The sequence below is a fragment of the Nerophis ophidion genome, linkage group LG09 (genome assembly GCF_033978795.1).
Source record: "Nerophis ophidion isolate RoL-2023_Sa linkage group LG09, RoL_Noph_v1.0, whole genome shotgun sequence".
Classification (NCBI taxonomy): Eukaryota; Metazoa; Chordata; class Actinopteri; order Syngnathiformes; family Syngnathidae; genus Nerophis; species Nerophis ophidion.
In genome coordinates, this window is record NC_084619.1 from 551865 (window position 1) to 567533 (window position 15669).

General features: G+C 39.9%; 1 protein-coding gene across 1 annotated transcript in view; it reads left to right on the top strand.

The window, feature by feature from the left end:
* The window catches only part of LOC133559757 (KH domain-containing, RNA-binding, signal transduction-associated protein 2-like), a 97837-nt gene that overhangs the window by 50920 nt on the left and 31248 nt on the right, over window positions 1–15669 (top strand). The window contains exons 4-5 of the mRNA XM_061911827.1: window positions 578–705; window positions 15008–15191. Of these exons, the coding sequence (XP_061767811.1) occupies window positions 578–705; window positions 15008–15191 (312 nt within the window). The remainder of the gene's footprint in view (window positions 1–577; window positions 706–15007; window positions 15192–15669) is intronic.

Consider the following 15669-nt stretch of genomic DNA (forward strand, 5'->3'; position numbering starts at 1 on the left):
AAGAACAGAGGGTGCTGCCTCCTTTGCTTTGATGTCAATACCACAATAATGGTAAGATTGTGCAATCATGTTGACTTTGCTAGACATTTCTTGTGAAATGACAAGATAATGAATGCTGCTGAGCCCATTACCTTATCAGTGCAATTATCAGTATAATATTGGTTATGGCCGTCAAACATCTTACCGCACAGAGTGGCTGAAAAGCTCGATAAAAGAGTGTTTTTAAAGACATTTTACAGAGTTTGTGGTGCTTTTAGGTGGGATTATAGCTCTTGCATTCCTCTCTAAAAGAAGTAAGTTTGACATTTTGGTCTACGGAGATTGCAATTCCGGAGGTAATTTCCATCTAAAATGCACTCATTTTTGCAAAAGTAGTAGGAAAAGAAGAAGAAAAAAAATCTCCACTCTTAGCTGAAAAAAACGGGCAACCTTCTTTCTTCCCTCATTGCAATGCAAGCAGCAACTGTCAAGATGATTTTAATTGAAATGGCAGTCGCATGTGACAGTCCGAGCACAAATGCGCCAAATGTCTTTAAAGTTAATCAGTAAAGCGTGCTGTTTTGTTTTGTTCCTGCAGGACTACAACGATGAGATCAGACAGGAGCAACTACGTGAGCTCTCTCTATTGAATGGCTCTGACGAGTCCAAAACGGGCAGGAATGCACAAGCAAGGAGCTCTCGAGCAGCAACTACGGTATCCAGCAGGTATTGCACTAATTACATGTGTTAACAGGCTTACTGATTATGTCAGGTCCTTGACGTTATTTAGTTCATGAATAACAGGAGTGACATTGAACTAAACCAGGGGTGTCAAACTAATTTTATCTCAGGGGCCGCGTGGAAGAAAATCTGTGCACAGGGTCGGACTATTAAAATCGTGGCATTAAAACTAAAAAGATTGTTTTCTTTGTCTTACTTTGGCCAAAAATAGAACAAACACATTCTGAAAATTTTACGATAAAAATATAGGGGGAAAAAAATACCGTCAGCGGTAAAATTTAGATCCATGAAGGAAAGAAGAAAGTGAATAAATGTTTATAACTGAATAATTTTACATATGCATAAAAAATGTTTTTTATTGTATTATTTTTGTTTCATGAATTAAGTAATGTTTATGATAACATTTTTCCAAAACACAATATAGAATGTGAGATACGACAGCATACATGTATCATTTGTTTTCAAAATCGTTACAAAAAAGTGGGACCCCAAAAATTTACTGTGGGACCCCATTTTTAAGACTTCAGGGACCCCATTTTGAACATTCCTAGCGCCAACAATGATGGAGTATTAGTGCATGCAAAACAGCAGCAGGCAGCTGTGGCCTGCGGGCCGGCTCTAATACTAATCAAATATCATCCGGGGGGCCATAGATAATTCATTCCAGATCCGGCTCGCGGGCCTTGACTTTCACACCCTTGAACTAAACAAATGAGTCATAATTAAGTTTAGACCAGGGTTCTTAACATTTTTGACCTGGGCCCAACTTTCTAACTACAGAGGAGCCCTGGGCCAACTCAAATATTAACACCAAATTAGTTATCTTACTCTTTATTTTAATGGTATTCAATTATTGTAGCCAACCTAGAGTTTACAACCTAGTCAAATGATATGAAAGCATGTGTTATCACAAATATTATTTATTTAACACACAAAACTTAGGCTTTGGTTAAGCTGATTAGAAAAATAAGTACTAATCGAATATACTGCCTATGAGGGACTCATAAACAACAATTCATTTTATTTAGTGCTAAAATTAACTAAATTAATAACAATGGTAATAACTGAATTTCTCAACTAAAATGTAATTAAAATTTAAATGCAAAAAAAAACAACAGCTTCAGCACTATAGTCATAGTTTTTGCGCTAAAAAAAACTTCTTCTGTTTGTTTGATATTGTAATTACTGCCACAGGTGGTGGACAAGTGTATTGCAACTGAGTACTGCTGCGGCCCATACAGACCACAGCTGAGAAACAGATATTTTTTGGGCGGCCCAACAATGGGCTCTTCCGTCTGCCCTATGGTAAAAAAGCCACTGAGTTAAGGTATCACAGTGAATTTAATACAGTTGTCCAGGACACTTAATTAGGTACACCTGCCCAGAAATGTGTCAATATACTTTTTGTTTGTCGTATTCAGACACTTTACAAATACATGCATACTTTCTATATTTTTCAATATTATGAGAACCTTTTAGATGTGAAATAACACCCTTTAGTCCCCTTTACACACTTTTTAATCCAAAATAGTAATGCTGCCTTAGGCTGAGCCAGTCAGTAGACATGATACTGAACAGGTTTGGTCTCATCTTGTGGCAAATACTACTGTAATATAGCGATGGGTGACATGGCCTAAAATCTATCACACAGGATATATTGCAGAAATCCTATGATAACGGGACATATTACAATATATTATTTGGTATGTAAATATTAATGTAACCATTTAAAGAGACTTACAATGACTGATAATTTGGCTCCTGATGGTATGTGGCAATATATTACATAATTTCTAGTGGTATTTTTTGTTAAAACTATTATAATCTAGTTGGTAATTTACTATTAATAGCTAGTTATTTTCTTTTTATCAACACATATATAATAAGCACTTATTAGTCTGTTGTTTGATACTTCAGATTGATTTTGGCCAATACTACAAATTTGGGTATCGATCTAATACCAAGTATGTCCAGGAGCAGGTTTTTTTCATATCAATGCTGATACTGATACTTAAAATTTTCTAGCTCATCGAAGGATTCAGTGTTCGATTACAATTATACTTAGATAAAATCACAGGACATTGGTGTAACAATACCACTAATGGAATTGTTTTAGATTTAAATCCTTGATTTTTTTTCCTTTGAAGTCGTCCTGAGTCCATGGATTTTTTTCCTGAGTTTGTAAACAATGACAAAAACAACAGAATATTTTTTTGATAATAACAAATATCAATCTAACCTCTGTAGTATCAAACACATAATGATATTATATTTGGTATTGATAATGTCGATATTTGTATCGCCCTGCCCACCTTTTTTTACTTTCAAGAGCTCGAGCTTGCAGTTAGCGGTTAGCTTATCCTTCTATGGTGTGAAATGTAGCTATTCCTCATCCTCCAGTGATAATGCTACTTGTAAGAACATGTTTATATGCAGCCAGAGAGGCAAGGATTACTGACTTGACCTACAAGTACATCAGCCGTTGGCAAGGACGTTGCATTGCTTTGAGAATCAATTTTTTCGCTTGTCTCTGTCAAATTTGCGGGACACAACCAGAATATGTCATCAACATGCATAATCACGGTATAATGATACCATTAAAAGCTCTATTGTCAGCCACATGTATATAATTCAAATCGCTAATCATGCAACCCTACTGCAGTATTTATATTTTTTGTCAATTTAGCTATTTATATGTTTGTAAAGGCTTAATTTAGGACAAAAAAATTATTAAAATATACTTTAAAAACTGCAATATAATCGAGTCCCAATTTATAAAGCAGGATGTGGCGAGGGACAACTTAAGTCCATCTGTACACTGTAATAGGTTTTAAATGTATTGGGTGTTTTTACACTTTAAAGGCCTACTGAAACTCACAACTACCGACCACGCAGTCTGATAGTTTATATATCAATGATGAAATATTAACATTGCAACACATGCCAATACGGCCTTTTTAGTTTACTAAATTGTAATTTTAAATTTCCCGCGGAGTTTCTTGTTGAAAACGTCGCGGAATAATGACGCGTGCTTGTGACGTTATTGGTTGGAGGGGACATATTAGCCCAGCACCACTTACGGCTAAAAGTCATGTCTTTTCATCGCATAATTACACAGTAATTTGGACATCCGTGTAGCTGAATCTTTTGCAATTTGTTCAATTTATAATTGAGACTATAAATAAGAATGCTGTTGGTAGAAACCCGTGGATTGCAGCTGCCTTTAGCACCGAGACACAGCCGGTGTTTGTTTGTTAGTTGTGAAGCATTAACACAGAGCGGTCAAGCGAACATGTTTTTTCTACGTCAACCAGCATGTTTTTGGATGGGAAAATTGTGATATTAAGTCGGCTCTTACCGGAGACATCGGTGGATTACTGGACCTACTCCTGCAGCAGCTGTCAAAAAAGGCAGCTGTGAGCTTGGCTCCTCCAGGGCTTCCATCAATGACACAGGCCTTCACCGCAGCCATCCGACTTCGAGGTATGACTTTACAATCTCACTAAAACACTATTAAAACAATAAGCAGATAAGGGATCTTCCAGAATTATCCTAGTAAATGTGTCTAATTACATCTGAAACGCCCATACTGCTGCCGCCCGGAGCCGTCGTTTTTGTTTTTTCCTTTGTGTTTTTTGTTTTGTGCTTCACTCTAACTTTCCACATCCACAAATCTTTCATCCTTGCTCAAATTAATGGGGAAATCGTCGCTTTCTTGGTCCGAATAGCTCTTGCTGCTGCAGGCTATGATTATAAACAATGTGAGGATGTGAGGAGCCCTCACACCGATGACGTCACGCGCACATCGTCTGCTACTTCCGGTACAGGCAAGGCTTTTTTATTAGCGACCAAAAGTTGCGAACTTTATCGTCGATGTTCTCCACTAAATCCTTTCAGCAAAAATATGGCAATATTGCGAAATGATCAAGTATGACACATAGAATGGACCTGCTATTCCCGTTTAAATAAGAACATCTCATTTCAGTAGGCCTTTAACATACAGTGGTACCTAAGATTTTGTTATTGAAACATTCTAAAAAGATCAGCACCGACACAATTCTTTGTATAAGAAATAAAAATACAGAAGTATCTCAACTTAAAAAGCTCAATTGCTTCCATGATTGAGCTTGCAACTCAAAACATTTGAAATGTAATGAAAACAATTGAATATTTGTCAAATAAAACTTGTCTTGTTTTAATGAATACTTAGGCCATATTTTTAATCTTAGTCATTATTGCGGTACTTGGAGAGCCAAGTGTTTTCTAAGGTGTTACGTGGTGAAAATAGTTTAAGCATATACCTCTTCCAGTTGACTGGAGAGGACTTTGAAATCATATTTTAGTCCGTTCTGCTTCTCTCTGGCTCATTAGATCCAACATGGACACTGATCAGAGTTACTGAAGAGAGAAGACAAAAAATTGCGTTAAAAAAGCAGATATTCCTAGTTACGTTATTTGCCATAATCAGCCTTCCCGGTAAGGTTTATTCAGGTGTACTGGAGAGGAGGCTACGTCGGATAGTGGACCCTCGGATTCAGGAGGAACAATGTGGTTTTCGTCCTGGTCGTGGAACTGTGGACCAGCTCTATACTCTCGGCAGGGTTCTTGAGGGTGCATGGGAGTTTGCCCAACCAGTCTACATGTGCTTTGTGGACTTGGAGAAGGCATTCGACCGTGTCCCTCGGGAGGTCCTGTGGGGAGTGTTCAGAGAGTATGGGGTACCGGACTATCTTATTATGGCAGTCCGCTCCCTGTATGATCAGTGTCAGAGCTTGGTCCGCATTGCCGGCAGTAAGTCGAACACATTTCCAGTGAGAGTTGGACTCCGCCAAGGCTGTCCTTTGTCACCGATTCTGTTCATAACTTTTATGGACAGAATTTCTAGGCGCAGTCAAGGCGTTGAGGGGTTCCGGTTTGGTGACCGCAGGATTAGGTCTCTGCTTTTTGCAGATGATGTGGTCCTGATGGCTTCATCTGGCCGGGATCTTCAGCTCTCACTGGATCGGTTCGCAGCTGAGTGTGAAGCGACCGGAATGAAAATCAGCACCTCCAAGTCCGAGTCCATGGTTCTCGCCCGGAAAAGGGTGGAGTGCCATCTCCGGGTTGGGGAGGAGACCCTGCCCCAAGTGGAGGAGTTCAGGTACCTGGGAGTCTTGTTCACGAGTGGGGGAAGAGTGGATCGTGAGATCGATAGGCGGATCGGTGCGGCGTCTTCAGTAATGCGGACGCTGTACCGATCCGTTGTGGTGAAGAAGGAGCTGAGCCGGAAGGCAAAGCGCTCAATTTACCGGTCGATCTACGTTCCCATCCTCACCTATGGTCATGAGCTTTGGGTCATGACCGAAAGGATAAGATCACGGGTACAAGCGGCCGAAATTAGTTTCCTCCGCCGGGTGGCGGGGCTCTCCCTTAGAGATAGGGTGAGAAGCTCTGCCATCCGAGAGGAGCTCAAAGTAAGTGTGCTGCTCCTCCACATCGAGAGGAGCCAGATGAGGTGGCTCGGGCATCTGGTCAGGATGCCACCCGAGCGCCTCCCTAGAGGAGGTGTTTAGGGCACTTCCAACCGGTAGGAGGCCACGGGGAAGACCCAGGACACGTTGGGAAGACTATGTCTCCCGGCTGGCCTGGGAACGCATCGGGATCCCTCGGGAAGAGATGGACGAAGTGGCTGGGGAGAGGGCTTCACTGCTTAGGCTGCTGCCCCCGCGACCCGACCTCGGATAAGCGGAAGAAGATGGATGGATGGATGGCCATAATCAGAGTAGTGAGAAGAGAGGACACAGCTTTTCTACCGACCGCCTTGGACCCCCTAGCTTCAGGTGTAGGCAGGAAACAGGTGCAAGCTTCAGCAGCACCAAGGAGGGAGGGAAGGCTGTAGAGGCTGGACCGAAGCTAAGGCTTTCCAATCTCTAGATATAAACAATTCCCAGAAAGCAAGAACGGATGATTTTGGCCGGCTCTTAAGGGGTTCCCTGTTATCTTTAAATACTTAGTACCACTGTACTTTGTTTATATCCACTGATAACTCACACGCATGCGCTAGCCAGCGCTTTACGGCACAATACGTCACACTGTCGTGACTCTTCAAATATATACTGAACCTCTCACTACTCCATTACATACCTCCTTTTTTTAAAAGAAGAATGTTTCTAATGTTATTCCCAGTAAGTGTGATATGAATCCCGAGACACCCGTTAAAGAGGCGACAAGAGGACATAAAAATTAAATGGCCATCAAAAATGTCTTTAGAGAAATGTAAAGGCTTGGTAGTCAAAGGGCATCATTTAAGTCCTCCTAAAATTGCTGCAATAAACCTCCTCAAGGTGTGTTTAACCTCACCTCATTGCAGTTAATGTACACACTGAGTTACGTGCAACTGGGTGTTCCATTGACAACAAGGAACAATCGGCGGTCTCGTTAGCGTGCATTCTTTAAGAGGACAATAAACAAAAGTAAACTCTACAGCATAAAAAGTAACTATAACAACGCATTTAATTAGCTCAGTCATGCGTGATGTTATTTGTATGAAATTCATGCCTAGTTCAGCCTCCTTTACAATTTATTTATTCATTAGCACAAATTGTTCCCGCTATAACAGATGGTGGTCCGATGAGAGCAAACAGGTATGGCATGTGTAATTTTGGCAGGCTATTTCCAGCGGCATATCATGGAAGGTTTCCAACAACAACAACCAAAAAAAGTCAGCACCACCAGCAGCACTTCCTTACTCAGATTTACTGCTTATGGCACGCCGATAAGCAATTAGTGTAAATCTCCATGAAAAATATGCACCGCTAATACCCCTTTCAGAGGCTGTATTTTTGGATCACAATAGGCCGTTACCTCGAGGAGAGGCTGCAGCTCCAGCCCACCTACATCACATTTAAACGCAAGTTTGAGGAAAATAGGCAGATTTGCACTTTGAAATTCAACTTACATTGTTGTCACACTCAGGTATGTGAGCATCCTTTGAGGGGGGGAAAAAAAGGAGGAAAAATTATGTAAAAAAGAGGAAAATTGGCACAAAGTGCTGCCACGCAAGCCTAGAATAGAGATTTTGAAAATCAAAACTACATTTCCTGCAATTGGGTGCATTACACCAGTGGTTCTCAACCTTTTATCAGTGATGTACCCCCCCTGTGAACATATTTTTAATTCAAGTACCCTCCTAATCATTGCAAAGCATTTTTGGTTGAAAAAAAGAGATAAATAAGTAAATTATGTCATCAGTTTCTGAGTTATTAAATTGTATAGCAGTGCAAAATATTACTCATTTGTAGTGGTCTTACTTGAACTATTTGGGAAAAAAAGATGTAAAAATAACTAAAATTTGTTGAAAAATAAACAAGTGATTCAATTATAAATAAAGATTTCTACACATAGAAGTAATCATCAACTTAAAGTGCCGTCTTTGGGGATTGTAATAGAGATCTATCTGGCTTCATGAACTTAATTCTAAACATTTCTTCACAAAAAAAGAAATCTTTAACATCAATATTTATGGATCATGTCCACAAAGAATCTAGCTGAATATTGCATTGTTGCATTTCTTTTCACAGTTTTTGAACTTACATTCATATTTTGTTGAAGTGTTATTCAATAAATATATTCATTATTGCTATTTTTAGAATATTTAAAAAAAAAATATCACGTACCCCTTGGCATACCTTCAAGTACCCCCAGGGGTACGTGTACCCCATTTGAGAACCACTGAATTACACTATATTTTACTTTTCGAAGTATTCTCATCGGCCAACTTCTTTTGGCTGTCTTTTTGACACTTACATGTACTATGTAATGTACCACATACTTAAAAAAATGTTGTGTACGGTATATATTTTACTAACATTGCTATTGAAAAATGTTATGTACAATTCTATACTGTGCATGCAAAGAATGTTTCCTATTTGGCGATGCTATCCTGTAGCCCACGGGTGTCCAAACTTTTTCCACTGAGGGCCACACACGGAATAATTAAACCATGCGGCGGCCGTTTTGACATTTTTCATTTTCAAACTAAAACAAAATATATGGGGTCTTTTTTTTTTTTTTTTTTTACCTTTAGGACTCCCAGGGACCATAAAGGGTCCCTGTCATTAACATGTTAAAAATAAGTCAAATTATTATTTAAATTTTTTTTATGTAACGCTTACAGTGAATCTCTATATCAACTTCAGGTTGATATAAAGTAAAAAAAAAAAAATTTTAAAAGGTTTTATGCCTTTTCAATCAAAGACAACTTTGTTTTTATAGTAAAACTGAAATATGCCCAAAACATTCAGAGAGTGAAGTGAAGTGAATTATATTTATATAGCGCTTTTCTCAAGTGACTCAAAGCGCTTTACATAGTGACACCCAATATCTAAGTTACACTTAAACCAGTGTGGGTGGCACTGGGAGCAGGTGGGTAAAGTGTCTTGCCCAAGGACACAACGGCAGTAACTAGGATGGCACAAGCGGGAATCAAACCTGCAACCCTCAGGTTGCTGGCACGGCCACTCTACCAACCGAGCTATGCCGAGCAATGTTTGATCTGAAGTAATTGGAGCCCTAAAAAGATCAATAATGCAGGACACCATCGATTTAAATATATTATTATTTCTGAGTAATCACAGTGAAAAAATAAATAAAATCCCACTAAATATCTTTGGGATCCAAAAGGTCCCCCACTTATAAAGTGATACATTTTTATTATTATTTGTTTTACTTTCAACACTTAAGTTATGAGATCAACTTCAGATATATCTGTCGATTTTACGTTTGAACTGTTATTTTGTTGGTTTTATGCTCTTTTGTCAAAGGAAACACTGTTTTTATTTGGCAACCACACAGTATATGCACAAAACAATGTCCACATAAAACATTATAAAGTGAAACATTTGAAGTAATCGGAGCCTTAAATAGGTCAATAATTCATTATTAAAAAAAAAAAAAAATCTTAACTTTTTTTTTTTTTTTAGCATTGGCAATAAGAGCAAAATAAAGAAAAAAAAAAAAAAAAAAACAGCCTGCATGGCAGCTTTGTGTCAATATTGCAACTTTTCCCCGTTAGATTTCACCTCATTCTACTTTTTTTTTGTGTTTTTATGGAGGAGTTCAAGTACCTAGGAGTCTTGTTCACGAGTGGGGGAAGAGTGGATCGTGAGATCGACAGGCGGATCGGTGCGGCGTCTTCAGTAATGCGGACGTTGTACCGATCTGTTGTGGTGAAGAAGGAGCTGAGCCGGAAGGCAAAGCTCTCAATTTACCGGTCGATCTACGTTCCCATCCTCACCTATGGTCATGAGCTTTGGGTCATGACCGAAAGGATAAGATCACGGGTACAAGCGGCCGAAATGAGTTTCCTCCGCCGTGTGGCGGGGCTCTCCCTTAGAGATAGGGTGAGAAGCTCTGTCATCCGGGAGGAACTCAAAGTAAAGCCGCTGCTCCTCCACATCGAGAGGAGCCAGATGAGGTGGTTCGGGCATCTGGTTAGGATGCCACCCGAACGCCTCCCGAGGGAGGTGTTTAGGGCACGTCCAACCGGTAGGAGGCCACGGGGAAGACCCAGGACACGTTGGGAAGACTATGTCTCCCGGCTGGCCTGGGAACGCCTCGGGATCCCCCGGGAAGAGCTAGACGAAGTGGCTGGGGAGAGGGAAGTCTGGGCTTCCCTGCTTAGGCTACTGCCCCCGCGACCCGACCTCGGATAAGCGGAAGAAGATGGATGGATGGATGGGCATTTCCAGAATGTGTGGCGGGCCACTAAACAATTAGCTGCGGGCTGCAAATGGCCCCCGGGCCGCACTTTGGACACCCCTGCTGTGGCCACTTCCTATTTTGTGACCTCTGTTTACATCAGTCACGTCAAAAATATACTTTCTCGCTGGATACTAATGATGGTGTCAAATTCATTCCCGGTGGCCAGATTTGGCCCGCCACATCATTTTGAATGGCCCGTGAAGGCTTAGAAATAACATGCATCAATGAAGTACTTTATTGTTCTTTCTTTTTCTATTTTGAGAGAAAAAAAGACATGTATTGAATGCAGTTATATATCTTTTAAACTGTATCTATGTAATAATGCAACAGATATTATATTATCATACATTTGAAAACATTTTTGGGTTAAAACATACATAAATATCTTCAGTTTTTTTCGGGTAATCCGGTTTCCTCCCACTTCTAAAGACATGCACCTGGGGATAGGTTGATTGGCAACACTAAATTGGCCCTAGTGTGTGAATGTGTTGTCTATCTGTGTTGGTCCTGTGATGAAATGGCGTCTTGTCCAGGGTGTATCCCGCTTTCAGGCCGAATGCAGCTGAGTTAGGCTCCAGCTCCCCCAGCGACCCCAAAAAGGGACAAGCGATAGAAAATGGAAGGAAATACAAATAAGCCAACGAAAAATGTATCCCAAACTTCTCTTATCTAAAGTAAATATTCACAACAGATATTGGTATCTACATCAACGATGTGATTTACCTGAGTGGCTTGAAAAAAACAATAAATGAAAAATATATATTTTTAATTGATTAGGAATCGTTATCGCTATTAGGGCTTTGAATGTATGGCTGTCCCACGATTCGATTCAAAATCGATTTTTTTTTTTTCCAATTCAACACGATTCTCGATCCAAAACCGATTTTTTTTCCCGATTCAAAAGGATTCTCTATTCATTCAATACATAAGATTTCAGCAGGATCTACCCGAGTCTGCTGACATGCAAACAGAGTAGTAGATTCAAAAAAAAAAAAAAAACTTTTGTAATTGTAAAGGGCAATGTTTTATCAACTGATTGCAATAATGTAAATTTGTTTTAACTATTAAATGAACCAAAAATATGACTTATTTTGTCTATGTGAAAACATTGGACAGTGTATTGACAAGCTTATGAGATGCGATGCAAGTGTAAGCCACTGTAACACCATTCTTTTATTTTCTTTTTTTTTATAAATGTCTAATTATAATGTCAATGAGGGATTTTTTATCACTGCTATGCTGAAATTATAACTAATATTGATACTGTTGTTGACAATATTCATCTTTGTTTCACTACTTTTGGTTTGTTCTGTGTCGTGTTTGTGTCTCCTCTAAATTGCTCGGTTTATTGCAGTTCTGAGTGTTGCTGGGTCAGGTTTGGTTTTGGAATTGGATTGCATTGTTATGGTATTGCTGTGTATTGTTTTGTTGGATTGATTAATGAAAAAAATAAAAAAATTAAAAATCTCTTTCTTAAAAATGAGAATCGATTCTGAATTGCACAACGTGAGAATCGCGATTCGAATTCGAATCGATTTTTTCCCACACCCCTAATCGCTATTCATTTGAAAATCACTTTTTTGACACCCCTAGTGTGTATACTACATTATTAATTTACTGTGCATCTTTAACTTGTTTGCTGTATAAATTCAAAGACTTTCAAAATGTGCACCTAATTCTTATTGTACTTAACGTCACCAAGTTTTAAGCAAATCAATGATTTGCAGTTGCAGTTTAAAAAATGTTCCTGTATGACATTCTGACTACATAATTGCATTTGTATTCAAATATTGGTGTATTTTTTTTTATCAAATTTGATTCACTCAAGCAAATAACTTGTGATTGATCATGATTAATCACAGTTTAGGAGTGTTAAATTAAAGTACCGATGATTGTCACACATGATTAATCTGATTAAAAACATCAATCACTTGACATCCCTAGAAAATACGTACAGTATACAATGTAGAGCCTATCAATTGAGTTAATAGATCTTTTTGACAGTTAATATAAAACTGTCACGCTCCCTTGTGCAAGCACACATAGAAACGAACAGCTGTCAAGCCCCTCTGACGTGTCACGGCTTCACAAACATTTGTACTAAACAGAAGTTTTAACATCAGGGTGGTTATAATACCAAGTGAAACAAAGTTTTCTCTACAAATTATTATTCACCAGCAGCCAGGAAGAAGAAGCTGTTGCAGCATGCATACACACACTACATCTCCATGACGACACAGGTTCCCGTAACAAGCACTACCTGGATTGAGACCTCTTTTTCAAATCTATAGCTATCTTTCTCTATTCATGCTCCACAATTTCCATTAAACCAAGAAAAAGACATCACGTTAAAATTAAGCACTTTTGCCTCACTTGCACAATATTAATGAAGAGAATACGCGTGTCTAAATAACGCAAAATAGTAAAATAGGGCTCATATTGCATAACATTAACATGGGTTTGGTAATATACATACAAAACTGTTTAAAATGTGGACTTTGCATCAGTCAATCTTATATGAGCTCGGGCCCAGCGAAGCCGGCGGCGTTTCTGGGTGTTGTTGATTAATAGGTTTCGCTTTGCATAGTTATAACTTGTGAAGTGTTTCTGAGCACATGTGGTGATATCCTTTACACAGGATGCCCTTTTTAATGCAGTACCGCCTGAGAGATCCAAGGTCACGGGGATTCATTGTTACGTGCAGTGATTTCTCCAGATTCTCTGGACCTTTTGATGATATTACAGACCTTAGGTGGTGAAACTCCTAAATTCCTTGCAATAGCTCATTGAGAACTGTTGTTCTTAAACTGTTGGACGATTTGCTCACGCATTTGTTCACAAAGCTGTTACTCTTGCCCCATTCTTGTTTGTGAATGACTGAGCTTTTCATAGAAGCTGCTTTTATACCCAATCATGGCACCACCTGTTCCCAATTAGCCTGTTCACCTGTGGGATTAAAAATAAGTGTTTGATGAGCATTCCTCAAATTTCTGAGTCGTTTTTGCCACTTGTGCCCTCTTTTTTGAAACATGTTGCAGGCATCAAATTTTAAATGAGCTAATATTTGCAAAAAAATAAAATCTTCCAGTTCGAACGTTATGTATCTTGTCTTTGCAGTCTATTGAATATAGGTTAAAAATGATTGATGATGTATTCTGTTTTTATTTACGATTTACACGACGTGCCAATTTCACTGGGTTTTTAATTCATACACACACACACACAGAATAAACATCCATTCTGTTAATTCACAAACAAACACAATGTTGACATCTTTCTCTTATTAACATTCACTTCATTGACACAACATGTCACCAAATGGGTCATCATTGTCACCGACGTCCCACTGGGTGTGAGTTTTCCTTGCCCTTATGTGGGCCTACCGAGGATGTCGTAGTGGTTTGTGTTGTGGTTTGTGCAGCCCTTTGAGACACTAGTGATTTAGGGCTATATAAGTAAACATTGATTGATTGATTGATTGATTGATTGATTGATTGAACTGTGCACGTACACATAGTGTAGCATTTGTCGGTCCATTTAGTCCAGTAACTGCCCGTCCATTCACACACAAAATCAATCAATCAATCAATCAATGTTTACTTATATAGCCCTAAATCACTAGTGTCTCAAAGGGCTGCACAAACCACTACGACATCCTCGGTAAGCCCACATAAGGGCAAGGAAAACTCACACCCAGTGGGACATCGGTGACAATAATGACCCAGTGGGACGTCGGTGACAATGATGATAATGAGAACCTTGGAGAGGAGGAAAGCAATGGATGTCGAGCGGGTCTAACATGATACTGTGAAAGTTCAATCCATAATGGATCCAACACAGTCGCGAGAGTCCAGTCCAAAGCGGATCCAACACAGCAGCGAGAGTCCCGTTCACAGCGGAGCCAGCAGGAAACTATCCCAAGCGGAGGCGGATCAGCAGCGCAGAGATGTCCCCAGCCGATACACAGGCAAGCAGTACATGGCCACCGGATCGGACCGGACCCCCTCCACATGGGAGAGTGGGACATAGAAGAAAAAGAAAAGAAACGGCAGATCAACTGGTCTAAAAAGGGAGTCTATTTAAAGGCTTGAGTATACAAATGAGTTTTAAGGTGAGACTTATATGCTTCTACTGAGCTGGCATCTCGAACTGTTACCAAAATGCAAATAATACAGTCTTGGAGAAGAAAAAACTATAAATAAGTCAAGACTATTTATTGTAACCTCACTTTGGGCTATAATTCTTTGTTAACGGCAGAGGTGGGATGCTCTTGTTGAAATGGTGTCTCTCACAGGCATGTGAGTCAAGGAGACGCACAAAATGACACTTTTACAACACCTCAGTGCCATTTGAGGTTATGCCCATTTAAGGTTTGATTCAGGCATACTTTGCGGTGAGACGCCCACCGACCGAGGCTTCCTACACACGCGCCGCAGTAAGACGGATTAACAGAATTCACCGGCATCTGCCCAGGACGTGCACAGAACTTGCAGAGTAGGATTCCCAAGGCAAATCAACCTTGTGTTCTTCTGCTTACTCTTCGCAGGGCCCGCAGGAGCGCGGGAAGAAGCGCGCGAACACCTCGGGGGACGGCGACTGCCACACACAGCAAGCTCACAGCGTCTGTTTTAAAGAGGGAGGCCCAAGCCCCCAGAGCCAGGGCGGCGGCGGCAAGTGGAGGTTACCGACCCTCGCTGTTAGCAGGCACTCATGAATCATACGACGACTACGTGAGTCCAATCCTCTTTGCTCAAAGTAAAAAAAAGTAGAGCTAATAGTAATTGCTCTTCAAGCGTGTGTAAATCAGACTTGGTTTAAGCCCCAGTTAATGTCTTTCTTTACTTGTAGAGGTAGAGCAAACTGGGACGTGGTTTGGTAAAATTAGGGCACGCAGCCAATTAATTCAAGAGACTTCTTTCATAAAGTAAAGTATAATTACATCCACTGAACTACTTAAGCGGTTTCCCCAAAAAAACTTTGTGGATGGTGAGCCAAGGAAGAACTTATTATTTTGGGGCCGATCCAGATTAAAGGCCTACTGAAACCCACTACTACCGACCACGCAGTCTGATAGTTTATATATCAATGATGAAATATTAACATTGCAACACATGCCAATACGGCCTTTTTAGTTTACTAAATTGCAATTTTAAATTTCCCGCGAGTTTCTTGTTGAGAACGTCGCGGAATGATGACACGTACGCGTGA